The following is a 27,047-nucleotide window of genomic DNA, read 5'->3' on the forward strand; positions in this document are numbered from 1 at the left end:
TCATACTCCCTTGATGTTGCTCAGAACCTCTTTGCATTGTGGGTTTTGGTGGGGGACCCTCATGACCGTGTCCCCTGCTGTTTTGCAGGTGATAACCAAGAGCCCTGAAGCTTGACCAGATGGAGGCCTTCCAGCACCAGTGCCCAGAAGGTGGCACACAGCTTGGTCACCCGTCGAAGCTGGAGGAGATGCGAGTGTCAACGCCCATAGTGAACTAATCAGGCTCAGCAGTCCAGGAGGGGCTGAGAAGGGGCCAGAGTGACCTGCAGTGCTGGACTCCTTTCCCTTCCTCGTCACCAGAGTTCTTTAGCCATACTCTGGGGTGAGGAACGAGATGTGGGGAAAGGAGACCGCATCTTGTAGGTCCCCTTTCTTGACCCCAGGCAGCTCACCTTGACTTTGGGACTCAGAACCTCTGTCCTCCTCTTCTCTGGCCTCAGCCCAGCCTGCTTTCTGGCTACAGTGTCTCCACCGCAGAGGGATCAGAGTACCACGCCCTTGGAGTTGCAACCTACGTGTCCTGGGAAACCACGCCCTCCACGCCCCTTCCCAGCCTTCAGCCCAGCCAGCCCCAGCCAGTCCGGAATGATCCGGCTATGGCCAAGCTCTGGTTCAAGTTCCAGCGTTGTTTCCGGTATTTCCGCAGAAAACCCGTGCGCTTCTTTACCCTACTGGCTCTCTACCTGACCGCTGGGAGCCTCGTCTTCCTGCACGCGGGCTTCGTGGGCCAGCCTGCTGTGCCCCAGGATCAAGCCAGCCCTGCAGCGGGGAGCCCGGCAGAAGGAGCCGAGCTACCCTTCCTGGGTGACTTGCACCTGGGCCGAGGCTTCCGGGACACGGGGGAGGCCTCCAGCATCGCACGCAGGTACGGACCCTCATTCAAAGGCAAGGAGACCAGCGAGAGAGCCAAGCTGGGCGACTACGGAGGAGGAGCCTGGAGCCGAGCCCTCAAGGGGAGGGCTGTCCGGGAGAAGGAGAAGGAAAAAGAAGAGGAAAAAGGTAAGAGCCTGGGGGAACTGATGAAAGAGAAAAGTACAGGATACAGAACACAATGGCAGACATAGCAGCTGGCAACTGCTTAAGGTGCTCCGGGTGCAGTAGGCAGGAAATCGGCTGTCATCCGTAATGAACTCCTCCCTCGGCAAGTTACATTCGAACCCCTGCTTGCCTCAGTTTAGAACCCCTGTTCCCTTTATCACCGCTTGTTAAACACACACACAAACTCCAGCATCTGTGGTTCCAGAGCACTGAGTGTCCCGGGATCTGTGGTGAGCACTTGACACGTGCAGAAGCATCTCCAGGGTACTTACCAGCTACTCCGCCTATCTTAAAGACAGTGAGACAGCTGGGCAGGGTGGCGAATATCTTCATCCCTGCACTAGGGAGGCAGATGGGAGGAGTTGGAGGCCAGCCTGGGCTATATACTGAGACTCTTTCTCAAACAGGGGAAAAAAGGGACACCAGGAGCCCAGGATTGATGGCAGCTACTTAGCAAAGTGAAGCGATGACCATGCCAAAGAGTTCTCCATCTGCTGAGCTCTGTGATGGCAGTGGAGCTCCGGGCACTAATACTGCCAGGGTAAATTCCATTGCCTTGTTGCATTTTCTTAGCCTTTTACAGCCAAAAGGATTTTGATTACCGGTACATCTCACAGGCTTGAACAGGGTACAGATGAACTTGTGCCGGTTGAACAGATATGGAAGTCTGGGAGTATAGCTCAGTTAATAGAGCACTTCTTAGCATGTGACCTCCAGGACACATCTATAATCCTAGATCTAGGGAAGCAGAAGGAGGACACTTGGAAGTTCAAGGTCATTCTTAGCTACGTAGGGAATTGGTGGCCAGACTAGGCTAGAGACCCTCACAGACAAATGGGACTGTGCAGATTGCTCAGCAGCTAAACACAATCCCACACTGCTCTTGCAGAGGGCCTGGGTTTCATTTCCAGCACTCATGTTGGGTGGTTCACACCTACCTGTGCTCCAGCTCCAGGGGAATCCCATGCCGCTGGCACAGAGCCACCACTGCACAAGCATTTAACTACAAACAAACAAGAACTGGATGTGGAAACCAAGGTTTGAAAGGTAAAGATGCTGGCACAGCACTGCACAGCCAGTTCCAGTATAATCTGGGTTTTAAACATCATCTGCCCAGGTTCCTGGCTATCTCTGAAGGTACCCCTACTCCTTTGGCAGCTACCACAGGTGCCCCACTCTCCACTGGCAGATGTCACGTGACCAGCAGGCTAGGGAAATCTGCCATAGCCACAGCTCATGAGGTTAATGTACAGGGAACCCAGTGAGGATGGAATGAGAGGATTGGTACCAAAGCCTTTGTGTGCCACTGTAGGAAACCCTTCTCCACCCCTGGAAGGCACAGGGTTCACCAAGGGACCTATTTTAAGAACAGGCGCTCTTGCCGCAGTCCCAGCCTGAACCTGGCTCTGGAGTTCTCCAGGAGACTCTACCTCCCGACACTGAGAGAGAGCCCAGAGCTCACGGAGTGGTGAGGGGACAGAATAGCCTGGGGACGTTGGCCTAGGATTTCAACCCCACCTTAGCCATCTGTGTGGTCTAGACAATGACTTCACCTTCTGTGCCTCTGTTTCCACACCTGACACATGGACCTAACAGTGGCTCCCTGCTAAGCAGTCCTGAGAAGCCAGTGGGACGTGGGTCAGGCAACCCAGCTGGGACAGAACTGGCAGTTAGCAATCAATGTTCAGAAAGTACTCCCGGGATCTACTCAAGGGACAGCCATGTCTTAGCATGGCAAGGCTTGAGAGACTGGTGTTTTAGAGAAATCACTCCACTTTCCATATTCTCCACTCAAGCTCCATCTCTGACCACTGCAAACACTTCCCGATCCTATGAAAGCTCCTAGTCCTCGCCAGCCTGCTCCTTAAGCTGTCAGATTCGCTCGCTCCCGCACTCTGCCCCACTGTCCTTGCTCTCTTTGCCCCAGGGTCTCTGCTCTTTATCCCTGTACATTGCTTAGTTCCTTTCCTTGCAGTCACCACTCAGCCCCCGCCTCCTGTAGCCACTCCCAGAGCGTCCTAACCAGTTCCATGCCTTGCCTGGTCACAATCATACTCCCTAGCTTTGCTCTGCTGCTCGGTGCATCACCATCCAAAGGCACCTTGCTTGTATAGCTGGGTCTTTGCACTCTGGTGCATTCAAATGTTCCAGTCTTGGCCAGCTCAACCCGTCAGCACCTGGGACAGCGCCGGGTGGACACCTGTGGCTCCCGGTGGGCCCAGTGAGTGACTGGATGGGTAAATGAACATGTGGTTCTCCCTCTGCCAGGGGACCTCCTCATTTCAGCTTTGTCCACCTCCAGAACACTGTCCTTTCTGAGTCTAATCAGATGCTTTTTTCTTCTCTGTGCCATGCAAGAGCACCCGTGACAGTGGATCTGTGTGTGGTTCCTGTGGGCTGTGAGAATGAATACAGTCAGCTCCCCATGGCTGACGGTTCATACCCTGGGCTTCGGCCAACCACAAAGAAAAATCACCCGAGAAAAATGCATCTGTAAGGAACATACAGGATCCCCCCTCCTTGTATTTTCAGTGTTCGCACTGTGTTAGGACTTAAAGTCTTTTAGAGAGAGCTGCAGAACTCGTGAGGGAGTTATGTGCAAATAACACATTTCATACATGTGTTGGCTCACAAGGGATGCTGGACCCCACCACTGTGGGATACTGAGACCAATAGATGGCCATTATGGCTGTCAACACTAACAATGCCATTTATTGAGCTCCCAAGCCATGCTCAGCATGGTTCATTTCCTGTTGCTGGCTTAGAATGTGTCCAGGTCTGTATGTTCCAGAGAACAGGAGTGTGGATTGAGGAAAGAAATACACAAGAGATGACAGACAGAGTTGGAAGGGCATCCAGTGAATACTGTGGTCAAAAGCAGAAAGCCCAGAGTTTATTATTCACAACCTTTACATAACTCAAACAAAAGAAGGAGTACACAAGACTCCCACGATACAAAGAGCAAGCAAGCATAATTACCTCCTTACATCTCAGAACACCTGGTAACCACCCCCTAAGTCAAAACATCCTGTTGACTGGCCTTTGAAGAGTAAGGCATCCAGTAGCCACACCTTTGGCCAAACATCATTTTGTTGTTCATCATTGAGGAACAAGAATGGGCCTGAACTCTCTGACCATCAGTCAAGATGTAACAGATTCAAAACTGTGGGTCCTCACAAGAATGGGATGGTCTATGCACGTCCCTGCCACACCCTGTGGTTTGTGATAGTATGTCACTTAGTAGCTGCCCTGTGGGCTGGACCATGTTGAATTGATTCATTGCTTTATTTAACTAGCACCATTCCATGACTTAGAGGCCCTTTTAGTCCATTTTGCACATGGTAAGACTGAGTTCAGAGAGCAATGGCTTTCAATGGTTATACTGGTTGTTTGCAGGATAACTGAAATTTGAAACAAGGGTGATTGACTTCCAAGGCATGCGAGCCTTCTGAGTCCTGGGCACAGCCCAGCACGTTGAGCTTCTACGTATTTATGAGATGCAAAGAAAGAAAGGAAAGTGTACAGAAAAGTAGCCCCAAACTCCGGACTCTCAGCAGGCGGTGTCATTAGAACAATACAGATGCAGCCATCTGTTGACGGACTGATTTGGGGTTCAGCACCACCAAGATTGAAGTCTTCTCTGATCTGGCACTGAAGCCTGGCTCCCTCCCAAGCATCCCTGCTGAATATAGGCATGCAGGACCTGAGCTTCAGAGTCTGTGGGGCTGAGAGGGAGAGGGTAAGAACTGCGTCTGGGTGGAAATGACACAGATAAGAAGTCAGACCCACGGGTGCAGCTGGCACTGGTCAGTCCGTGAGTCTGTTGCCCATGACAGCCTTGTGAAAGCCTGAATATTGAGCTCCCAGACCAGGGTTCAGATCCCGATGCTGCAAGCTGTGCTGCACAGCCGTGAGCAGGTCACGGGTGACAAAGCATCCAGAGAGCCAGGCACTGCCTAGGGCAGGATGCACGCATCACATATGGCTTCCAACCCCACAACAGTCACGGAGTAGTTTTCATGACTCCCTCCAACCAGGAAGGAAGGAGCACAGGAGCAAAACAGGCTGAGTAAGTGTGCAAACCGAGACCCACAGATGTGGATCCGTAAGTTGCCCCAGTGTTGTGCGATGTTTGCTCTTTTACTCCTTTGGCTTTTTGAGGGCCCACAACCCAGCTCTCAGATTAATCACACACGGAGGCTTATTCTTAGTTATTAATGGTCAGCCTTAGCTTGGCTTATTTCTTGCCAGCTTTTCTTAACTTAAATTATCCCGACTATCTTTTGTCTCCAGGCTTTTTCCTGTTCCTACTTTTGTGTCTCTTACTTTCCTTCTTACCCTGAGGCTGGCTGAGTGGCCCCTGACATCCTCCTCCCCTTGTTCTCTCATATTCTTCCTGCCTGCCAGCCCCACCTGTCCTCTCCTGCCTTGCTATTGGCCGTTCAGTTCTTTATTAGACCATCAGGTGTTGTAGACAAACACCTAGATTTGTAGGCAAAGAATCAGCTTCCCAGAGTTAAACAAACACAGCACAAACAGAAGTCACACACCTTACAATAATACTCCCAACACTCCGGGTTCTGCCCTTGAGGGAGGGAACTGCACAGAAGTCATGTGAGCTGCCTGGGAGAGCCAGGGAGCGAGACCCAGCTAGATTTCAAAGTTTCCCTGAGATAGCAGGGAGACTTGGGCTGAACGTGAAGGAGAGACATGGAGAGGGTTGTATGACCCTGTTCAGGAAGAGCAGGGGAGCCCACTCCTCATCCCCTCTGGTGGAAGATGCAGAGGCAATAACTGCAGCGGAAAGTCTGCCCAAGTACCTGGATTGCACATCACTTCATGTAGAAATTATTGAGTCCCATTTCATAGAGAAACAGAGGATCGGAGCTCATGTAAGAAAAGCTGGGCTTGTAGTACTCAGTCCGAGCACTGGGGAGGAGAGACAGGTAGGTCCCTGGGGCTCACTGACTACTAGGTGAGTTCCTGGCCAGTGAGGGATCCTGTCTCAAAAGCAAGGTGGAAGACACCTGAGGAGCAACACCTGATTCCAGCTACAATGTGCACATGCGTATGGAAATATTCACCCGACACATGTGCACGCACACACATATACATGAATGTTCACCCAATACACAAATATACACACACGATGTGTACATGTGTATGGAAGTGTTCACTCCATACACATGTGCACATACATGCACAATACATGCATGAATGCTCACCCTACATACAAATGCACATATACCTGTGAACATACATACAGTCAAACAATACATACTGTTCATGTAAATATATGCACACTTATGTCTACTCATTCATTTATTCCATTCGTAGGGACCACACACTCTGTCCAGTGTCCTCTTTTCATCTCCTTTGGTCACATGATCATCAGCTCTGTTGGTTTGGAGCCTCCCTACTCCAATTGTGACCTCATCACCTGATCTGGGGCAGTGTGACCATCTGTCTCAAGGCAATCTTCCAAGGTGTTGGGGCTTAAGAATCCGGTGTCGCTCTTCTTGGGTAGGGGCTGTGTGTAAGACACGGGTCACCTCAAGGCACCCCAGGTAGAATGTCTGATCCCACTTGCCAGAGCCCAGTTCTGTGGCTAGGCACCACACACCCAGATCTGTCTGACTGGCACAGTGGGAATCTCAGAAGTCTGTTCCCAACAGTACAGAAGAAAGCGTGCAAACCTGCGTGTGCTCGGCCACCCTCTTAGCAGACGGCCTCATCAGAGAGAGGGAAAGTCCATGAATTAATGAGAGCAGAAGAAAACGTGTGGAGGGGGGATTCAGCACAGTGAGAGGCCTTAGTATTTCAGAGGTCTCTGGGGTGCTGGAGATGCTGTGAATTGTGTGCGCTCAGCCACTAATTCCCCTTCATGTGGCCTGTGACATTGTGTCCCTGTTTTACATACCTGAACTCCCCTGCCTCTGAGAGGTTCTGCCACCACTGCGAGATTTGAGCACAGGCCCTGGGGAAGGCTGGGGAGGGTTCCGGGGTTGTCGTTCACAAGACTGAGCTCAACCTTGGTAGCGCTGTGATGGTCCAACGATCAGGGCCAGATAGGCTGCCAGGGAGGGGACACCTGGTCCTTCTCAGGGGAGGCAGGAAAAGTAACTCAGCTTGTGTATCCTGACACTGACTTCACTGGGCAGTGGTGTGTGACAGGCCTGTGTTCAAAGCACAGAGGACCTTGTGTCTCCCTTCTGTTGATAGATGAGGAAACAGGCCTTCAAGTGTTCCTTCAGCAAGTAGAGGACATCTCAGTTTAATGCTAGCCTGGGGAGGCCTGGGTAGAGTCATGCAGCATCCAATAGTCCAGCTAGACCCCTGAGTTCCCAAAGCCCTGGGTTCCATCCCCAACACCACACCATACCAACTGAGAAAGGAGTCTGCTATAGTGAGCATACCATTTCAAACTAAAAGCCCCAGTTTTAGGGGAGAAGGACATGTGATCCCACCCTGACTGCCTAGTCCCCCACCCTGGTGTGTGAGCAGAATGGGGAAATCCCCAGGGTCCTGCCTCAGGGTAGCATGCCAGAAATGGCAGCTTTGGAGGAGATGAATCTGAACTGAGGTTTAATCTGAGACCTTTCTTGCGCTCTTTCAGCAAGTCAATGAGCTTCAGCATTGGGGAGCGCCCTCCTGTCCTGCCAGGCCGCTGGGCTGCAGAAAGGCTCTGATACCTGGGCTTCGGCCCTTCTTAATTCTCTCCTCCCTCTCCCTCCTTATTCTCTCCCCCACCTCCCCATTGTTCTTGCCCCCCCCCCCCAATTTATTGCTCCCCTGCACAGACTGAACTTGATACCAGCGGTTGCCATCTTTGGTCTTACAGAACGCCAGCATCATGAGCCAGGGAAGGCAGGACACATCCGTAAGAATTCAGGGCATGGGCCTCATGCCCTGTCTTGACTCCAGTAGGCCGGTAGATGGGCAGTGCTACCAACCCTAACTGGGTTAGGGAACCTCTGTTGGGAGGCAGAGGCAAGAGGATGTCAGTGTCCTAATGATTGACTTCTCTGTCTATAAAATGGATCCCAGTGGAGAGGTAGCTGTGTAGTTAAGAGCATACACTGCCTTGTGTAGGACTTGAGTAGTGTTCCCAGCGCCTGCATCAGGCGACTCACAACCTCTTGTAACTCCAGGCGATTCAAGCCCCCTTCTGACCTTGCAGGCATCTGTGCATACACACGCACACTTTTAAAAGATGCGTTCCTAAGAAGCCTGTAAATTTAGAGTTTCAAATGTTAGGAAGGCTAGATCATGGTTAGATCATGGTTCCGTGGTAGAGTGCTGACCAACTGACTATGTGTCAGGCCTGGGTTTTACCTGAAACAGAAATAAACAAGCAAAGGCCCAAATGAAGCATGTGGCCGACCCTATCCTGTGCCTGCAGCACCCTGTCGGCTGAGATTCTGTCCAAGACAGGAGGCATTTAGTATGTCTAGAAAGAACAACGGCCAGTGGGACCCTCCAGAGTTGTCACGAGTGATGGGCTTACAGGGTAGGGGAGGGGACATGCTGGGACAGCAATACTCCCTCTGAAGTCAGACTGTTCTTGTGAAGGAAGTCCAAGTTGCCAGGACAGAGACTGGCAGTCTTCCGCAAGCCCTGCCCCTCAGTACAAGGACAGGGATCGCTTCGTGTTTAACCTGGGCAATCCCCTAGGAAGAGAAGTGTCAAATGACATTGAGGTTCTCCTGGGACCCAGCTGGATACTTTTTTCCCAAGGGAAAGGGCAGGAAGAGCCAGTGTGGGTCCCAGAGACCTGCATGTGAATCTTCGTCCAGCATTGCGTCTCTCCTCTCCAGGCCTCTGTAAGGGTGAAATGCCAGGTCTCCCAGCGTGCAGGCACGTCCCAGCCGTCCAGAAGCAGGATCTGGAGCCAGGCTGTGCGTGTCCAGCTCTGGCTCCGTTTATACATGCCGAGCTACCCTGCGCAGATGACGCCCTCTCTGGACTGGAGAATAGAGATGATATTCTCAGAGTCCTGGTGAGGACTCAGTAGGTTGTGCGGGAAAAGCGCTTACTGTAGTTTGCATCCAGGTGTTAAGAAAAGAGAGGAGAGAGTTTGCACAAACTGTAAAGTGCCGTCTTTGTGTGTGAGTTCCTGGTTGACATAAAGAAAAGCGATGTGTTCACAGCTAATAACTGGATGGTTCTTAGCTATCATCTGAAGTGATTCTCGGGTGGAAGCATCTACCCAGCTCCACCAGAGATATAAACTGTAAAGTGTGCCCTGCCCAGTGAATGGCCAGTTTCTCATCCTGCTCCCCAGAACATTGTGCCTAGTACATACAGTACAGGACAATAGGAATATTCGTGAATCATTCCACTCCAGCTGGTTGGTAGTTTCAGCCCCAAATGAAGGAAAGCAAGGCTTTGGTAAGGTCACCCCACCTAAGCTCCGTAGATCAGAACTGGGGAATTACAGAGTAAAATGTGGCCCTCGAACCATCCAAGTGCAGCGAGACCCTTGAGACTGCCCACAGAAAGGAGCGTGCCTTCCAGACCTTCCACAGCTGCTAAAACAGGCCTTATCCTGGGTGAGTCAAGCTCCTTCTAGGATAGGGATGTGGCCCTGGTGGCCAATGTCACCAGGAGACTGCTGGACTTGGCTGTGGCCCAGGAAAGAGAGTCCTTCCTGTACCCTAGTCATCAGGGCCTGAAGCCTCACCCACTCTTGCTCACTGCCCTGATCAGCCATGGTCTGGTATTTCCCATCTCTCGTTAGCACCCTGAGGACAGAATCAAGCATTACACTTGGCACTTTGTACACTTGGCAAAGCCACAGAGGGCGGGGCCTCCTGCAGCGTCCCAGCTTCATCCCCTTTCTTCCTCTTTCCCCATAGCCAAGTATATCGGCTGCTACCTGGACAACACCCAGAGCCGGGCCCTGCGAGGGGTATCCTTTTTCGACTACAAAAAGATGACAGTCTTCCGTTGCCAGGACAACTGTGCTGAACGGTAATGACCTCCACCCTGCCGCCTCTGCCTTGTTCCCAGACGTGTCCTTTCCAACTCTTTCCACCCAGGGTTCCCTCCATGGTGTCCTTGCTTTGTTGTGGAAAGACTGTCAGAGAGTGGACAAGAGCTGTGGAAACAAAAGATTGCAGTCATGGTTAATGTGCATGCATGTGTGTGTTTGTGTATGTTCATGTGTGTCCACATAAGCATGTGTGTCCACACATCTAAAATGTATATATACATGTTTGTGCATGTGTGTGTGTGTATGTGTTCCCATACTTGTGTGTACACAAAGATTCATGTGAGTGTGGTCTGTGAGAGTATGACTGCATCTGTGTGAACTGTGTTAGGGAGCAGGCGTGTGAGGTGTGGTGTGCATGGTCAGTTGTGTGAACTGTGCTGGGGAGCAGGCGTGTGAGGTGTGGTGTGCACGGTCAGCTGTGTGAACTGTGTTAGGGAGCAGGCGTGTGAGGTGTGGCCTGCACGGTCAGCTGTGTGAACTGTGTTAGGGAGCAGGCGTGTGAGGTGTGGTGTGCACGGTCAGCTGTGTGAACTGTGCTGGGGAGGAGGTGTGTGAGGTGTGGCCTGCACGGTCAGCTGGTTACTTTAGTGAGCCTAGTCATGACACCTGGCCATCTCTAAGAAATAGTGCTTGTGCGATCTTAAGAGATCATCTCAATCTCTTGTCTCAGGCTCCAGAGTGGCTGGGATTGCAGGCCTACATCATGCCTGGTTTTAAACTGCATCTCTCTAAGAGAGCAGTGTGCAGACACCCTGTGAACTCCCAGCTCTGCCAAGCCAGGGGGCCAACTGGCATACCAACTCCTTCGCCAGCTGGAAGCCATTGAGTCCTCTCTAGAACTGTGCCCCTCCTCCTCAACCTTCATTCCTTCTGGCTCTGAGTTACAGGCTGTCTCTTGTTTCAGAATCAGTAACGTGCTTTTCATGGGAAATGTTGCTTCTGTCTGTGGGTTCCACTGTAGAAGAGGAGCCCAGGGGATGTCTGAGAAGCAGGCTCAGAGTGACAGGTATGGAGGCAAGTAAGGGTCAAAGGTGCTCAGTCATGCCTGCTGATCTTGCCTCCCAGAAAAAGTAGGTGGATGGGGAAAGACCCCACCTAGTCACTGGGGTCTGTGCATGCACAGATCTGGTGGCTCTGCCCATCCGCCAGCACTGAATAGGGATCCATGAGGCAGCCATAGCTACTGACAGTTCCTTTGGGGACAGGTTTCTGCAGGCCTCTCTCTGAGGACTGTCTCTGGGAGCATGGTGGTCAGGGGGCTGACAAGACTTCCCCGTCCCCTTCCCCGTGTCCTCAGCCGGAGCCCACAGCCTGCTTCCGTGTGTTTAGACTGGTGTCCACTAAGTCCTTTTTAGGGAAGAATTCCACGACAAGGAGACAGACAGCATCTCCTCAGAACTCCTGGAATTTTGTTTTGCTTTATTTTCAGGGAAGAAATTTTTTCTTGACTGGGAGTGTGAGCTTGGCTTTATAGCTTGCCAAAGGGGTACAGGCACCCTGCCTCCTCCCCTTCGCCAGTGCTTCTCAGGGGACCTGGCAATGAGGTGTCTCTTTGGGTGATGTTTCATGGAAGGCAGAGGTTGGGGCCTGCAGTGCTGAGAGAGGACTGGGGGAGGGGTGTGGTGTGTGTGTGTGTGTGTGTGTGTGTGAGAGAGAGAGAGAGAGAGTTTGAGTGAATGTGTGTGTACACATGAGTGATTGTGTGTGAATTTTTACTTGTAGTGCATGAGATAATATGTATATATGAGTGAATGTGTGTGAGTATCTGTGAATGTTTGAATATGTGTATGTATAAGCGAATTTGTGTGTGTGTAATGTGTGAGTGTGTTAATGTGGACTTGGAGAGTGGTATGGGGATACAGCACGACAGGCAGTGATGAGGGCTGGTGGGTATCCCCAAGATGCTCTCCCTGTCCCCAGGGGTCTCTGAATTCCTTCCCCGCTCCAGGTGCCTCAGGCCCACTGATTCCCCACCCTCTGTGACTCCCAACAGGTTGTCCTCTCCTTTGGAGTAGTTATGACCCCCCCTTCCTCCTCCAAGCTCCCCGCCTCTCCAACCCGTTTGTCCCCTTTCTGAGGTCTCCTGTGTTCTCACTCCTTGGCCTCCATGCCTCCTGGAGACTCTGTCCACCCCCTGTACCCCAAAGTCTCCCAGGTCCTGTTAACTGAGAGTTGCTCCCTTGAGTCTCCCGTCCCCTGGGGTCTCCCTGGCTGTGTGGTCCTGCCTGACGCCCGCCTCTCCCAGGGGTTACCTGTATGCCGGGCTTGAGTTTGGCGCCGAGTGCTACTGTGGCCACAAGATCCAGGCGGCCAACGTGAGCGAAGCCGAGTGTGACATGGACTGCAAGGGCGAGCGAGGAAGTGTGTGTGGTGGAGTCAACCGCCTCTCCGTCTACCGCTTACAGCTGGCCCAGGAGTCTGCCCGCAGGTGTACGTGAGTCCTCCCCTCCCCTCTGTTGGGGCACGCTAGCCCTCCACTGCCCACTGCTCCCATCTTCAGTGTCTGCCCTATGCCGCCGTCTATGGCGCCCCATCACCCCGAAGCCACCATAGGCTTCCCCTCCCACCCCAGCCTCCACCCCAGCCACTCAGCGTTCCTGTGCCCCTGCTCTCCTTGGCCCTGAGTCTGAACCTGATCTTGGCCTGTCTCTTCTGAGATGAAATTGTCTCCATGGCCTAAGACAATGTAGAAAGAGCTCAAAGCCTTTGTCCTTTCCCGAGCACTTTATGTGGACTAGTTCATGCCATCTTCATGGTGGCCTTGGAAATAGGCCCGAGGAAAGCTGGACCTCATGGCACAGGCCTGGCATCCCTGCTGCTGAGGAGGCTGGTGGGAGATGATTCCAAGTCAAGGCCAGCCTGGGCTACAGAGAGAGTTTGAGGCCAGCCTGGGTTACATAGTGAGAACCAGTCTCAAAACAAGTTGAAGGGGTTGGGAGGGTGTTGGTGATGTTGCTCAGTGGTAGAGCACTTGCCTGTCATGCGCAAGACCCTGGGTTCAATCTCCAGGACCACAAAATAAAAGGAAATGAAAGAAGGAAGGGGAAGGAGGGAGGATGGGCAAACCTGAGGCATTGCTTTTCCTTGCTTCCATTTGAGACCAGAAACCCATTGCAGCGTCACAACTCTGAGCAGTGGGGGACTTTCTTTAGCTCAGCTGACTGCTCAGAGTTCCCCTGAGCTTGCCAGTGTTCCCAGCTTGAGTCTGGTTAGAAAAACTCTGCAGTTTGCAACCAAGGAGAGCAGGTGGTGGGAGAGGCAGGAGACGTCTTTGCTGCAGCCCCTGTCCCACAGCCCCTTCCTAAGCAGGGAGTGTTGAGTTCCGGTTCTTAGCTGCTTGTCAAGAGTCTGCTGGTAACCAGGTACTAAGCTCAGGTCAGGCTTGACTCCATGTCTCCTCCCCACAGCCTTTCCCAGGAGTTGCCACTGGCAACCGTCGCTATTTACAGCGAGGGGATGAGGCTTTCTGCGTTGAAATACTTTTGCCAAGGCCCACACAGTCAGGAATAACCACAAGGGCTTCGACTTGGTCAGGGTTTCTATTGCTGTGACAGACCCCATGACAAAAACTGACTTGGGGAGGAAGGGGTTAATCTCACTTCGGCTTCCACATCGTCGTCCATCATCCAAACTGTCAGGCTCTTCTCAAGGCAGGAACTGAAGCAGAGGCCATGAAGGAACACAGCTTATTGACTTAGTCCTCACGGCTTTCTCACCCAGCCTTCTTATACCAGCCGGGACCATCAACCCTGGGCTGGGCCCCTCCCACATCAGTCATCAACGAAAGTACAGCACAGCCTTGCCCACAGACCAGCGTAGCGGGGGCAATTTCTCAACTTAAATGTTCTCTTCCAAACTGACTTGAGTCTGTGTCAATTTGACATAAAACTAGCCAGGCACAGGCTCCTGGGGCTCTTCAGCCAGGCTCCACTTCAGACCTTGTGAAATGGAGTAGCTCCTGTGCATGTCACTTGTCTCCTGCTGTGGTAAAACACTACGCCCGAGGCAGCATGGAGAAGGAAGAGTCTATTTGTGCTTGTGGTTCTAGAAAGAGAAGATCATGGAGCCAGGAGCAGAAGGCTGAGCAATCACGTCTCAGCCACAAGCATGAGGCAGAGACAGAAATAGCAGCAGGCTTTCCGGGTGTGGTGGTGCATGCCTTTAATCTCGGCACTCAGGAGGCAGAGGCAGGCAGAATCTCCGAGTCTGAGGCCAGCCTAGTCTACAGAGTAAGTTCCAGAATAACCAGGGTTGCAGACTGAGACCCTATCTCAAAAAAAAAAAAAAAAAACAAAAAAAAAACCAAAGAAACACAAACAAAAAAATCTCCAGTGACATACTTTCTCAAGCAAGGCCATACCTCCCCAGAACCTCCCCCAAACAGCACTAACTGGGGAACCAAGATTCAGATGCCTGAGATGATGGAGAACATTTTTTCATTCAAACTACCATGACGTTGTTTGGTTTTGATTTTGGCTCTTGCAGTGACGGGGAATGGAACCCAGGATCTCAAACATGCTAGGTAGCTGCTCTCTACACCCCCATCTTCATCCTTATACAGTCCGTAGCCCAGGTAGCCTTGAACGTGGGAAGCCGCTGTCTCAGTCTCCAGAGTAGCTGGAATGACAGGTCTGAGCTACCAGACACAGCTGGGTTCTATACCCCTAAGATGCCCCCAGGCTATTCCAGGCTGTTTGTCCATAGCCCCCATCCTTGGTACACTGAGGCAAGAATGCACAGCTGAGTTTGGCAGGAGCATTATTCCTGGTTGGCTGTGGGGACAGGGTGTCTTCCCTGTGGCTGTATCTATAACAGTCTGTCACTGGGTAATATGTACAGGGCTTGAGTTCCTGAACTTTGGTGGCCTCATGCAAGCTTTGCCCTGTAGCTAACAGGGTTGTGCTTGTCACCAGTTTGCAAATGCACTGGTTGCACCATTTGGTTCATGTCTGAAGATTCAGCTGGCAAAGTGCAGAGGTAGGAAATCTCAGCTGGAGAAAAACCTGTGCAGTGGGCTTGGGTCTGACCATTGGTGCAACAAGGTTCTAAGGAAGTGGCAGATTTCTCATCCTCATGACTGACTTCATTTGTACTGATATCAAGTTGTTAAAATGGTGATATGTTGACCATCTGAATAGATGGCCTCAATGTGTTACAGTTGCTTAGGGAGGATGCTGCTGCTGCTTGTGGATGCTCTGGGATGGATAGAAAAGATTTAGGTTGTGTGTCTTGCTAACTAGATAATCTGGGACATCATGACCCCCAGTTCTCTGGTGTAACACTTAAACCAAAAGCTTCTCAGTTGACTGAGATGTATAACACACACACAGGCGGTGGGGATCTCTTATGTGCAGTGGTTGTTACACATGTAGGGAGGACTGGCTGGCAGGGATGCATCCTCCCTACTCAGCCTGCCCATCTCTGTGATAGTGAAAGTGCCCTAAGTGTGCATCATACTGCCTGAGAAAAGCATCCTTGTGTTGTATTGTGTCCAAAGGGAGATGGGGTCATTTCTCCCGAGAGAAGAGCTCTACAGCCTCTGCTCACCAGAGTATGGTACGCAAAGAATGAAGCCATCCGCCAGAGAACTAAAGGGAAGCCCAAGCCTTGAGGCTGCTTCCCTTGAGACTAGAATGGAGGTGGTGTGGGCAAGAAGACAGGAGGTTGACCAGATGTCCAGCCAGGATGCCTACTTGGCTCCCACTCAGCAGTCAGCAGCATGGCATATGGAGAAGCTGAAGCAGGGCATTGTGCACTTTCATGTAGCTGCAGTGTGGGAGGTGTAGCCTCTCTTCCAAGGAAGCCACAATCCTGGGATAGCAGGTGGATGCCAATTGGGTTCGTTCAGTCATGGGAGTAAGCAGAGGCAGCCTGAAGGAGCTAAGGGGACAGTTGAGTGGAATCCTCTTCTGGGGAGAGTCTAGGTGAGCCAGAAACCAGCATTCAGCCAGAAGCAACAGTCCAGATTCAGCAAATGTCTCATGGAATAATCTTCCTCATCTGTCTCCATTGTACGCTGGGGAAACTGATAGACAGAGAACAGAAATGACTCCAGGGAACACCCTGGCAGACATCATAGAAGGCAGCTCATTTGGTGGGGATCCTCAAATGGTGGACAAAGTTTTCTCTAATAAAGAAGGAAAGAGCACCCAGATCTGAGACACATTACCAAGGAACATGGGAAAAATCTTGGCAAAGAAGTCTAGACCTGAAAAGGCCTGGATGCACACCGGGAGGTGTGGCCTGCTTGTCTTTCCAATGCCATGGTGCCGTCTGCAGACTGTGAATGCCTGGAATGGGTTCTGAATCCCATTTGGAACATTGTTTCTATAAGGACTCAGCTTTGCCTAACTTCTTTCTCCCTTGATCCCTCACCCCTGACCCGTTTCCTGACTCCTGGCTCTGCTACCTTTGCCCCGACTCCAAAGCACCCTTGACTCTCATACCTGGGATCTGCTTTAGCCGTAAACAACTAAGAGAGGTGTGTCGTCCGAGTCACTGGCTCACCGCCAATAGCACAGGTAACACAGGTGAAGAAGCAAGTGACCTTTTCAGGAAGTAGAGAGGGCAGAAACAAGACTCCATTTGCAGAGTCTCTTGAGAAAACACACAGAACACTTCTGTTCAAGATCCCAAGGGGGCATTTATTCCCTGAGCATCACATGGATGGGCCTGTGAGGGGGTTGCTTGTTCCTGCAGCAAGCAGTGAGGGTATTCAGCGGTGCCCTGCCATTCTGCCTTAACACAGGCTCTGGGGCACTTGATGACAAAGAACCAAGAAATGAGCTATCTTCTTGGTGAGGCTGCATTTGTCACACCAGTTTGCTAACCGTGCCATCGAGTTCAGCTCTCTCCCCGAGGGACAGACCAGCTGGTGATCGGAGACGTTGTGATTAGTTAGGAGGTCACAAGGGGCTGCGTTTGCCTGAAAGATGCTTGCTGGGTTCCTGTGGAGAAGACCCTGAGAGTTGTGCTGAGCGAGGGGAGTTCCCAGGGTGCCTTGTGTGTGGCTGTCCACGGTGCTGACTGCCCTCTGGTGCAATCCAAACCTGTGACTCACCCAGCTTTCCCTGGGTTCGATCCTTTCGTCCACCTCGCTCCTCCCCCCTCCCCCATCCTTCTCCACCCTGTTAAGGTTCCTACTCTGACCTTTCCTCACTCTTACCTTCCCTCCCCTCCCACTTCTTAATGAGTCATTATGAAATTCACAATAATCCTGAAGAATCCGGTGCATACCTCCTAGCTTGGGTAGTGAATCCATGATTGTTAGCTCTGGAGACTCCCATCTTTGAGAGTTGGAAGGAGAATTTTGTGAGGTTTCTGTTTTCTGATACTTCCTTCCTGCTACTCCTACCTCCAGCTTGTCCAGGAAACTTGTGTCTCTTTGGACGGACCTTGCCAGCTCCGTCTCTGCCAGACGCTAACATATGGCACTGGTGACTCTTGCATTCACAGGAGACAGTACTGAGCGTAACAGGTGGACTTGACTGGAGCTTCTCTAAGCAAAATTCACAAAGGCAGGCAGGCAGACACGGGGAGTGGTGTGGATTTTTCCACACCAGTTTTTATTTCTTTGCTACACTGACTCTGGCCAGCCTACAGATCCATTCTGAACCTCTGAGCGTTGTCTGTAGGTTAAGGACAACCCCAACCATCACTGGGGCCACAAAGCAAGTGAGAGTCTAGACAGTATCAGCATGCTGACACTGCTTCTGACAGAGTCCCCAGTTTGCTCTGAGAACTGCCTGGTTCAAGCTACTTGGATTTCCAACACCCACAGGATCTTCTGGTGATGTATAAAAATAGCCCCCTTGAACCCCTCTTAGACAAGGAGGTTCTTTGTATATCCAGTGTCTCTCTGACTGTAGGGAGCTCGTTGGCCGAGAATAGCTTCTGGCTAGTATCATCCGCTAGCCAGCATCTTTAATACGGTGGAACTTGGCCTAACAACCTGGGGGGTGGTAGCCCCTTTCCAACCAAGGAGGATTCCTCCATGTCTGCCTCTGAGCTGGTGCCCGGTAACATTTGTCTCATTTTTTGTGACACGCCAGAACAATGAAGTGGCTAGACTTCATGCACCTGCCCCCAAAGCATGCAGTGTGCCATTGCTCTGCTCAACTCTTTCTAGTGAAAGGTTCAAGCCAATGGGGTCACGAGTGTCCCTGATAGACTGCCAATAAGAGCTGACATTGTCAAAGTGTGGGGTACAAGCTTCTGCAGCCGCCTCGGGATCCTGCTGTGGAGCCTGAGACGAATTCTAGAAATAAGCGTGGCTGGCGTGGTCTCCCGGAGCCCCACCTTAGCGTTGGGCAGAGTTCACATGGAGATTCAGAAGTTAGAAAGCACCACTGACTGCAGAAAGACTGGGGTACAAGCCAGTTCTGTTCCCGGATGGCTGAGGGACCTGGAGACGGGTCCTTCTGCATCTTGGGCTCTTTGCCTTTAGAATAGGGTCATAGTTCGGATGACCTCAGGTTGCTGTGAAGACAAATGAGACACTGTACGAAATACGCCTGACATCATGATGCACCCGGAAGTCACTGTTAACAGTCACTATGGTTGCTACGGTAAGAGCTGTGGTGGAATGTGACTGGGAAGTGTCACCCTACTGGTGGCCTCTGGAAGTCTCAGACCCTGGCCTCTATAAGGCTTTCTTCCTTGAGCCTTTACACTGTTCCCGAATACAAGGTGACTGGAGGCTGGTGCCACGGTGCCTCTGCTAGGGAATGGAGTAGCAAGACCTGAAGCAGCCAGTGAAGAGTCTTATGGAACCAGTCACTCATGAAGATGTCCCTAGTCCCTCTGGAGCTCTTGGGAACACCCGTCAGCCTTTAGAGGTGGCTACCAAGGAACAAAAGACTGGAGTATTTATTCCCTGACTCCAACCCATGTCTGGCTGAGGGTAGCTCCTGGGGAAGTTTCTTCTAGACACTAAAGCATAGTGTCTAGCCACCCTCATCCTGTCCTGCGGTGGGTGTGTGTACTAAAGAAATGCTGGCAGTCGCTGCTGCTTAGTCCCAAGCCTCTGTGTGTACAAGTGAAGGAGAGGACAACCCCTTTCACAGATGAGAAAAACTGAGGCTCAGTGAAGCATGAAGGTGATTATCTAAATCCACTAACCCAGAGAAGTTGACTTTGCCCTGGACTTCAGAGATTCTCCAGCATGAAAACATCATCTAGTTCTATGGAAATCCAAATATATGCCAAGAGGCCAAAGGAAGCCACTGGCCACCTCAGTTTTATTTTCAGATCTAAGAGACATTAGGCAGATATTCTTGTGACCCATAGAAAAGAAGGGGGGAACGAAGGCAGTGAGGAGACCAAAGTCCCAATCACCATTAGCATGTTCAGTGTCCAGTTAACCAGGCTGTAGTAGACAGTCACTCAAAGAGAGAAATGGCCTCCACTGGGCTTCCTGGTCTCCTGAGGATTGACTGAACCCTTTCCCAAATGCTCACTTGGTAAGATAGTCTAGTCTCTGCTCCCCATGTCCATGTCCTCAGGAAAACTGAGGCCTGGAGAGACTGCATAGAAACTGAGCTGCATTCTTCCCAGTGCTGCTGCCTTCAGCCCCTCCTGTCCCAAATAGGACTAAATAGACAGAAATCTGAGACAGCACAGCACCCTGGCGTGACGTAAGAATTACCCTGTAAGCCTGTGCAATGCCTGTGCTGTGGGCCAGTGCCACCATGAGCTCAGGCCGCAGGTGTCGGATGGTGGAAATGACTATGAGGGTGCCTTTGAGACCTAAAACTTAGACATGCTATTCCTGAACACCGCATCTCCTGCATGGAAGAAATTCTCCATCCCTTGCCAGCCCATGAATCTAAGGTGTGTATGCACCAGAATGTGCATCTGTTCTATGACTCTCAGATCCTCCGAGCTGGAGGCCTGTGTCCTCTGTTGGGTCCAGAGGGGTCACGCAAAGATGAGAACACCACCAAGTCTAATAAGCCAGAGCAAAGTTTATTCCAGAAACCAGATCCTAGGAGAACCAGAAGCAAACTTAAAAATAAAAAGTAAAGATAAAACACCGCGGGGCACAGAAGCTTATCAGCTAGCTGAGACCACAGCCAGAGATGGTGTTTGTTAGGCTATGGCAAAAGGCCAGTTTCTGAATCCACTTTTTATAGTAGGGGCACCAAGCATTAGCTCTGAGCAAAGGAACTTTTACAACCTTGCCCTGGCCCTTGGGTTGGTCAGCAGAGAGCCTAAAGAGGGGAGTGAGTGCTAATGTCAGTGGGTAACTAGGCGGCCATCATGAAATATGTTTCAGAGGAGATTACAACGAAAGTCACTAATTGCGAGAAAACAGATGTCTTTAGCAATTAGTCAGAAAGGGACTGCTAGTAATACTAGAAGGATTAACTGGTTCTTAGGCTGAGAACTTAGAACTTAGGAGATAGCAGAAAGCTTTTCACACTATCTCAAGGTAAAACTCAGATACTGACTGCCATACTTGACAACCTCCATTATCAGAGCTCATCAATTAAACCATTGTGTTTGTCCACTGCCTCCTGGTACCTCCAGGTGTACACTGGAGTCTGATGCCTCTCCTCTGGTGGTGCCAGTTTTCCATAATGGAGACAGTGTCTAATCCAAAGATCACATATCTCTGTCTCCTAAAGGTTAACTCAGTTCATATCTGTTGTTTATCAAGGGTGGCCAGGACACTACTCTCAGTTTTTAAGGAGAAGCTCTGGACTTGTAAATAAAACAGCCAGTTGTAAAATGACCTACGCTTCCCCAGCATCTGAGAAAATAGCTCACTGTGAATGACTGATCCTTGATCTGCTGAGAAAGCTGCTGACAGTCTGTTCTCATTCTCCTAGACTTAGAACTTTATATTTCTTTATTTCTACATTCTTATTTTTGGAATCTACATTTTTATTTTCTTATTCTTGGACTCTTCACCCTCCGCAGCTTCCTTTACTCTGAGAGCAGCTGTAACAGAATGGGGCATCTCTACAACAGTTGGTTCTTAGCTTCTCATCGAACTTTCTCAGTGAGTTTGCCTCTGCAGACCTTTGGAGTTTGTTTTGTTCCATAGCCCAGGCTGGCCTCAAATTCACTACGTAGCCAAGGATGATCTTGAACTTCTGACCTTCCTACCTCCAGCTCCCAAGTACTAGGATTACAGTCTTTTGTCCCCATGCCTGGTTTATGCGGTACTGGGGATGGAACTAGGGTTTTGTACATAATAGGCAAGCACTCTACCAACCAAGCCACACCCCTAGGCCCCTTGCAAAATTTTCAGGAGACTGGAACATGCTGGTACCTCTACGGTGCTCAGCTGGGTGCTGACACACAGTAGGGACTGTGCAAGTGCCATCTGTCCCTGATCCTGTGCTCAAGAGTTCAGTTCTTTGTCGTGATTGCTTCTGGGAAGGAACATTCAAGTCAAGATCTGAGCAGTAAAGAGCTGTGGTATAACTCAGTGAGAGAGTGCTTACCTTGCTCTTAGCAAGCCTAGACTGTACTAAGAACTTGAGTTGTTCCAGCACTGCAAGAAAGCAAGATCTGAGACTCAAAGTAAGTCCGATAGATTTTTAAATATGCTCCATGAACCTTGCAACAGATCACAGGGGCCATGTCCTGCTTTTCTTACTTACATAAAATACATACTCATTGTGGAAAGGATTAGAGAGGAGTTTTTATTAGAGAAAGAGAGATGCACTCACCTCCTTCCTGGACCCATCAGAGTTCCACATTTCCCATTCAAAGCTTTCCACTGCACTCTTACCTCAGGCTCTGCTTCCCCAAAGCCAGCCAAAGACCATGGTTCCAGGTGTTTTCTTCAGGGGTGACTTCTCTTGGGACACAGTAGTGGGCTCCTAGTCTTCTACTATGCCACTGGGGTATTTCCAGGTTAAGGATCTTAAAAAGAGTCCCCTCCCATCTCCTGCCACTATAGCAACTCTTGCAGCCAATATAAATCCGTCGTGGGTTAGCATAGATGTCTGAGGTCAGGGACTTTCCCCTAAAGCCCAGCACAGGGGAGGAAGAGGGACCCTGGAACTGGGAGAAAAGGTGGTACCCAGGATGCTGCCAGATGCTTTGCTCCGTGCGTCCTGTAGTGCTGGCTCTTATGAGAAAATGAAAACCCTGCATGCCATGTGTCTGTTCCTTGAGTGGGGCAGCCCCACCATGAGGCACAGGGGTGCCAAAAAAGAAAAGGGGGTAAGGTGAATACATCTCAGCCACCTCTTGACACAAATGCCAGGGCAGGGAACGTCCCCTGAAATACTGAGCCCATTCACCGGGAACAAGCCAGTGCTTTTCCTCTGCGTTTTGACTTGCTGTGTGACCTCAGGCAAATTCTGCCTTCTCTGGGCAAACGTCTAGATTTTCCTTTCAGAAAGGGATTTATTAGAATGACTTATAGGCTGTGGTCTGAGCAGTCCAACAATTGCTGTCTTCTGACAGAAAGACTAAGGGTATGGTAGTTGTTCGGTCCTTGAGTCTAATTGTCAACAGCCCCAGTCCAGCCCCAGGAAATTCTAGAGAGCTGCTGTCTTCAGTCTCCACTGGGATCCTGAAGAAGTGGATCCTAATATCAGCAAGGGACAAGATAGACAAACTTGCCAGTGCGAATGAGAGCAAGGGGGCAAAAGGCAGCAGCTTTCTTCTTCCGTGTCCTTTCATGGGGCTGCCCCTAAAGGTGTGGTCCAGATTTAGGGTGGATCTTCTCACCACAAGTGATCCAGTCAAGAAAATCCCTCGCATGCTTGCTCAGCTACCTGGGCTTTAGTTGGTTCCAGACACGGTCGGGTTGATGATCAAAATTAGCTGTCCCTAGGTCTGACAGCTCTTTCTGCCTCTTCAGATGGAAGTGCTGTATTCAGGGGCTGCTTCCGCCGACCGAACAACCTCTCCCTGGCCTTGCCTGTGACAGCCGCCATGCCAAACATGTCTGTAGACAGGTGTGTGGACCTCTGCACAGAGAAGGTAAGCTAGGGGCTGTTTGCAGCACTCGGGATGCAAGGACAGAGTGGCAGGAAGTCCACTCACAGTCCTGCTCACAGAGGAGCAGGATGTGGGCTGGATAAGTCACAGACACTCACAACAGATGAGGTTGCAGATCGTGGCTGTGATGAGACAGGGATGCATTCGTTCATGGATCAAGGCGGTGGAGTCACACACAGTGGCAGGAGTTGCCTACTTGCGTCTAGCAGTGAGGGAGTGTGAGATCGAGGATGTCTGAGGAGGCACAGTAAACCTTCGTAGGTAGGTAATGACATCAGTAGTGGCCCAGTGGCACCCAGGTGCATGCCGCCTTTCTCTCTGCCTCTGAGCAGTTCCTATAAACTGTCTGAGAAAGTGAGAGCCGTGTTGTATGTGCTGTGTGCTTTTCTCTCCTGAGTCTTCCTGGACCTGTGACCAGGGAGAAATCTGGTCTGCGTCTGGTTTGGGAGCCAACTGGACAGAGATAGCCTGGCTACCCTGGGGTCAAAGGAGACAACCCAAGGCTTCTTTGGGTGTGCACACCTATACCCTTTTGGTTTAAAAGCACACGGATTTGGGCCAACAAGTGTAGGCAGAGGCTGCTCGTTCATTCCGAGCTGCCCAGACCTGAATAATTACACGGAAACTATATTAATTGCAATACTGTCTGGTCAATAGTTTAAGCATATTTCTCACATTTTAAATTAATGCATTTCTATTATTTTATATTTTACCATGGGACTTGTGATTTACCGGCAGGCTCTGGTGGGCATCTTTCTCTTTAGGCAGCTACATGGCATCTCCCTGACTCTGTCTGCTCTTTCTCTACGTCTCTGTTTGGATTTTCCGCCTGGCTGAAAGCAGCTTCTTTATTAACCATTGACAATAAAACCTATTCCTAGTGTACAGAGGGGAATCCCACACCAAACATGACTCAGTGGGTAAAGACTTGCCACCAAGTTTGAAGACCTGGGTTTGATTCCCAGGACCCACATGGCAGAAGGAGATACCCGGTTTCTGCATGCTGCCCTCTGCCCTCCACATGTACACTATGGCATGCACATGGACACATGATCAATGGATGACTTACGGCATTTCCCAAGATGGGAACTGTGCGATACTGTCACACAAAAGACTGGGGCAGGATCAACAGAGGCATGCGCCCTTGACTCTCCCAGGCTCCTGGGGAAAGTGTCTGTGTAGTGCCGACACTCCCCACCACAGCTCTCAATGAACGCCTTTTGCCAGAAAAGATGGCGTTGACCCCAGGTTCACTCACAGCAGAGCCCAGGCAGCATTTACCCGCACTAGACATTTGGTGTCCTGGGGTTGGGGTCCAGCACGCCTTGTCTTGCCTGCATTTTACTGAACTGTCAAGGTTTTGCAGAGGCCCTGCACACCCTCAGCTCTAGGTGACGTCTAAGCCCTAATTTGGTGCTAATGCTGTGTAAGGAGTTGCTATGGTGATCGCTGAGGGAAAGGAAAGGTCCAGGTGTTCAGTGCCGAGATAGTACTTTTCTGGAATGTTTTTTTTTAACCTCACTATGGAGTCAACAGATGGGGAGAGCTGGTATAGTCTATGGGTCTCCCTTCGCTGCGTGGGCATGTGTGGGAACCCGCTTCTCCACTGATCTTCCTGGTGACAGATACCAAGTTTATCCTGAAGTCTTATTTCAAATAAGGAATCAGATAAACAGTTAATCAGCACAAGTACTGGAATGGGGGCAATCTGCCAGGGAGGTTAGCTGCTGATGTCTGGGGAGGAGGATGGTTGGGCGTACAAGGGCCAGGTGACTCACCCTCTCTTCTCATGCCCAGGAGTACCCCCTGGCAGCTCTTGCTGGCACGGCTTGCCACTGCGGGTTTCCTACTACACGATTCCCTCTTCATGACCGGGAGGATGAGCAACTGTGTGCACAGAAGTGCAGTGCTGAAGAGTTTGAGAGCTGTGGGAACCCCAGCTACTTCATTGTGTACCAGACACAGGTCCAAGGTAAGCCAGCCTGCCTCAACAGACCCTCCTTCCCAGATATGTCCTGGCTGGTCGGTTCCCTAAAGCCTGCAGTGCGGGAAGAAGAGAACTGAAGAGAGGACAGAGGGCTGGACTGGTGACGTTGCCTAGGCTTAGGGCTCCTGGGTAGAAGACAAAGGAAGTGTTTGAGGGGAAGTTCTAATGACCCCGTGTCTGTCCCTCGTCACTGGGGGACCTTGGTGGCTCTTTGCTGATAGAAGAGGCAGTGAAATTGAGTGGAAAGAGAGCCCTGGGTCTCCTCTCCTTTAATACAGACCCAGCGGTGATCTTGAACAGCTCACACCACCTGTCTGTGCCTCAGTTTCTCTATTTGGAAAATGAAGCTGTAAATGGTTGGCCTCCAAGGTCCTTTTCAGTTCTGGAATTCTGTCACTGTGTCTACAGCTTCTTCCTTCTCTCTCTTTCTTCCCCTCCCTGATTGGTCATCCTTTCCATCTCTTCCCTTCCTTGCCAGTAGAGCCAGTTTATCTCTCTACCGCCTGTGGGGGGTGCCAAATGTGGTGACGATGACAGTGGCTAGAATGGTAAGGATGAAAGTGATGGTGGTGGTGATGGTCATGATGTGGTGTTGATGAAGATAGTGATGATGATGGTGATGATAGTATTGTTTTGGTATTGATGATGACAGTGATGGTGGTGATGGTCGTGATGCGGTGTTGATGAAGATAGTGGTGATGATTGTGACGGCAGTCTTGTTGCGGTATTGATGATGATAGTGATGACGATGATGGTCATGATGCGGTGTTGATGATGATGTAATGGTAATGGTGATGGCAGATATGATTTGGTGATTATGGTAGTGATAATGGTGGTGGTGATGACAGTCATGATTTGTTGTTGATGATAGTGATGATGATGGTGACGGTGATGGTGATGACGGTCATGATGTGGTATTGATGATAATGGTGATGATAATTGCACCTGGGCTTGTTAGTTTTTGTCAGCTTGATATAAATCTAGATACATCTGGGAAAGAGGAATCTCAACTGAGAAATTGTCCCTGTCAGATTGCGTATAGGCCAGTCTGTGGGGCGCTCTCTTTGTTAGTAACTGAGGTGAGAGGCTCTGGCCACTGTGGGTGGTACCACACCTAGGCAGATGATCGTGGGTGGTATAGGAAAGCAAACTGAGCAAGCCATGAAAAGCTAGCCAGTAAACAGCTTTCCTCCACGGCTCCTGCCTCTTCTGCTACTGAGTGCCTGCCTTCACCTCTCTCAGTGATTGGCTGTAACTGGGGCATGTGAGCCAAACAGACCCTTCCATTGGTCAGTGTCATGTCACGGCAACAGAGAAGCAAGCTGGGTTAATGATGCTGATGGTGGTGGTGATGGTAGTGGCAGTGGTGGTGATGATGGTGGTGATACTGGTAAAGAAGGCGATGGTGCTGATCATGGTGTGGTATTGATTATGGTGATGGTGATAGTGACAAGGGCGATGATGATAAAATTGGTGATGAGATGACACAGTGAGTTTCTTGGGCCTTACTCCGCTCCAGGCTCAGTGCTAAGGCCTTCATATATGCTTCCTTCCCACAGCTGTCCTGTGAGATGGGATCAATGATCATTCCTCCTTCCCTGGGACAGTGAGCATCAGGCTAGCTGAGGGACTTGCTGCAGACAGATTATAAACCTTTATTCCTGGCTGGGGCATCTCAAAGAGAAGTGGGTGTGGGGTTGGTTACTCACACTGGAACAAAACCTAAGGAAACCCCTGGATATACCAACATGGATACATTGGCCATCCACTGCACACCAACCTCAGGCCAAGCCTTAGCCCATCCTGTGATGTAAAGGCCATAATTAGCCAATGAGCAGAGCTGTGCCCATTTTACAGATGGTAGAGGGTTAGGGAATTGGCCATAATCCTACATACGAGAGCAATGTGCCTTCAGAGATGACTCCAAACACCATGCTAGAATCCTCAACTCACAATGGAAAGAACATTCCCAAGCCATCTGGAGTCTGGAGAGCAAATGGTGCATCTCCAGGCAGATTACCTCCTAGCAACAATGCATAGATGGACAGGCTCCTGGACACT

General features: G+C 50.6%; 1 protein-coding gene across 2 annotated transcripts in view; it reads left to right on the forward strand.

Annotated features, from left to right (window-relative positions):
* Wscd2 (WSC domain sialate O sulfotransferase 2) overlaps positions 1-27,047 on the forward strand; it is a 93,639-nt gene that overhangs the window by 48,871 nt on the left and 17,721 nt on the right. For both annotated transcript variants that reach the window (XM_087903707.1, XM_087903708.1), the window contains exons 2-6: positions 89-999; positions 9,897-10,011; positions 12,279-12,463; positions 22,860-22,981; positions 24,797-24,971. In XM_087903707.1, coding sequence (XP_087759833.1) covers positions 597-999; positions 9,897-10,011; positions 12,279-12,463; positions 22,860-22,981; positions 24,797-24,971 — 1,000 coding nt within the window. In that variant the 5' untranslated portion in view covers positions 89-596. The remainder of the gene's footprint in view (positions 1-88; positions 1,000-9,896; positions 10,012-12,278; positions 12,464-22,859; positions 22,982-24,796; positions 24,972-27,047) is intronic.

Source organism: Myodes glareolus, chromosome 2, assembly GCF_982192425.1.
Source record: "Myodes glareolus chromosome 2, mMyoGla1.1, whole genome shotgun sequence".
NCBI lineage: Eukaryota > Metazoa > Chordata > Mammalia > Rodentia > Cricetidae > Myodes > Myodes glareolus.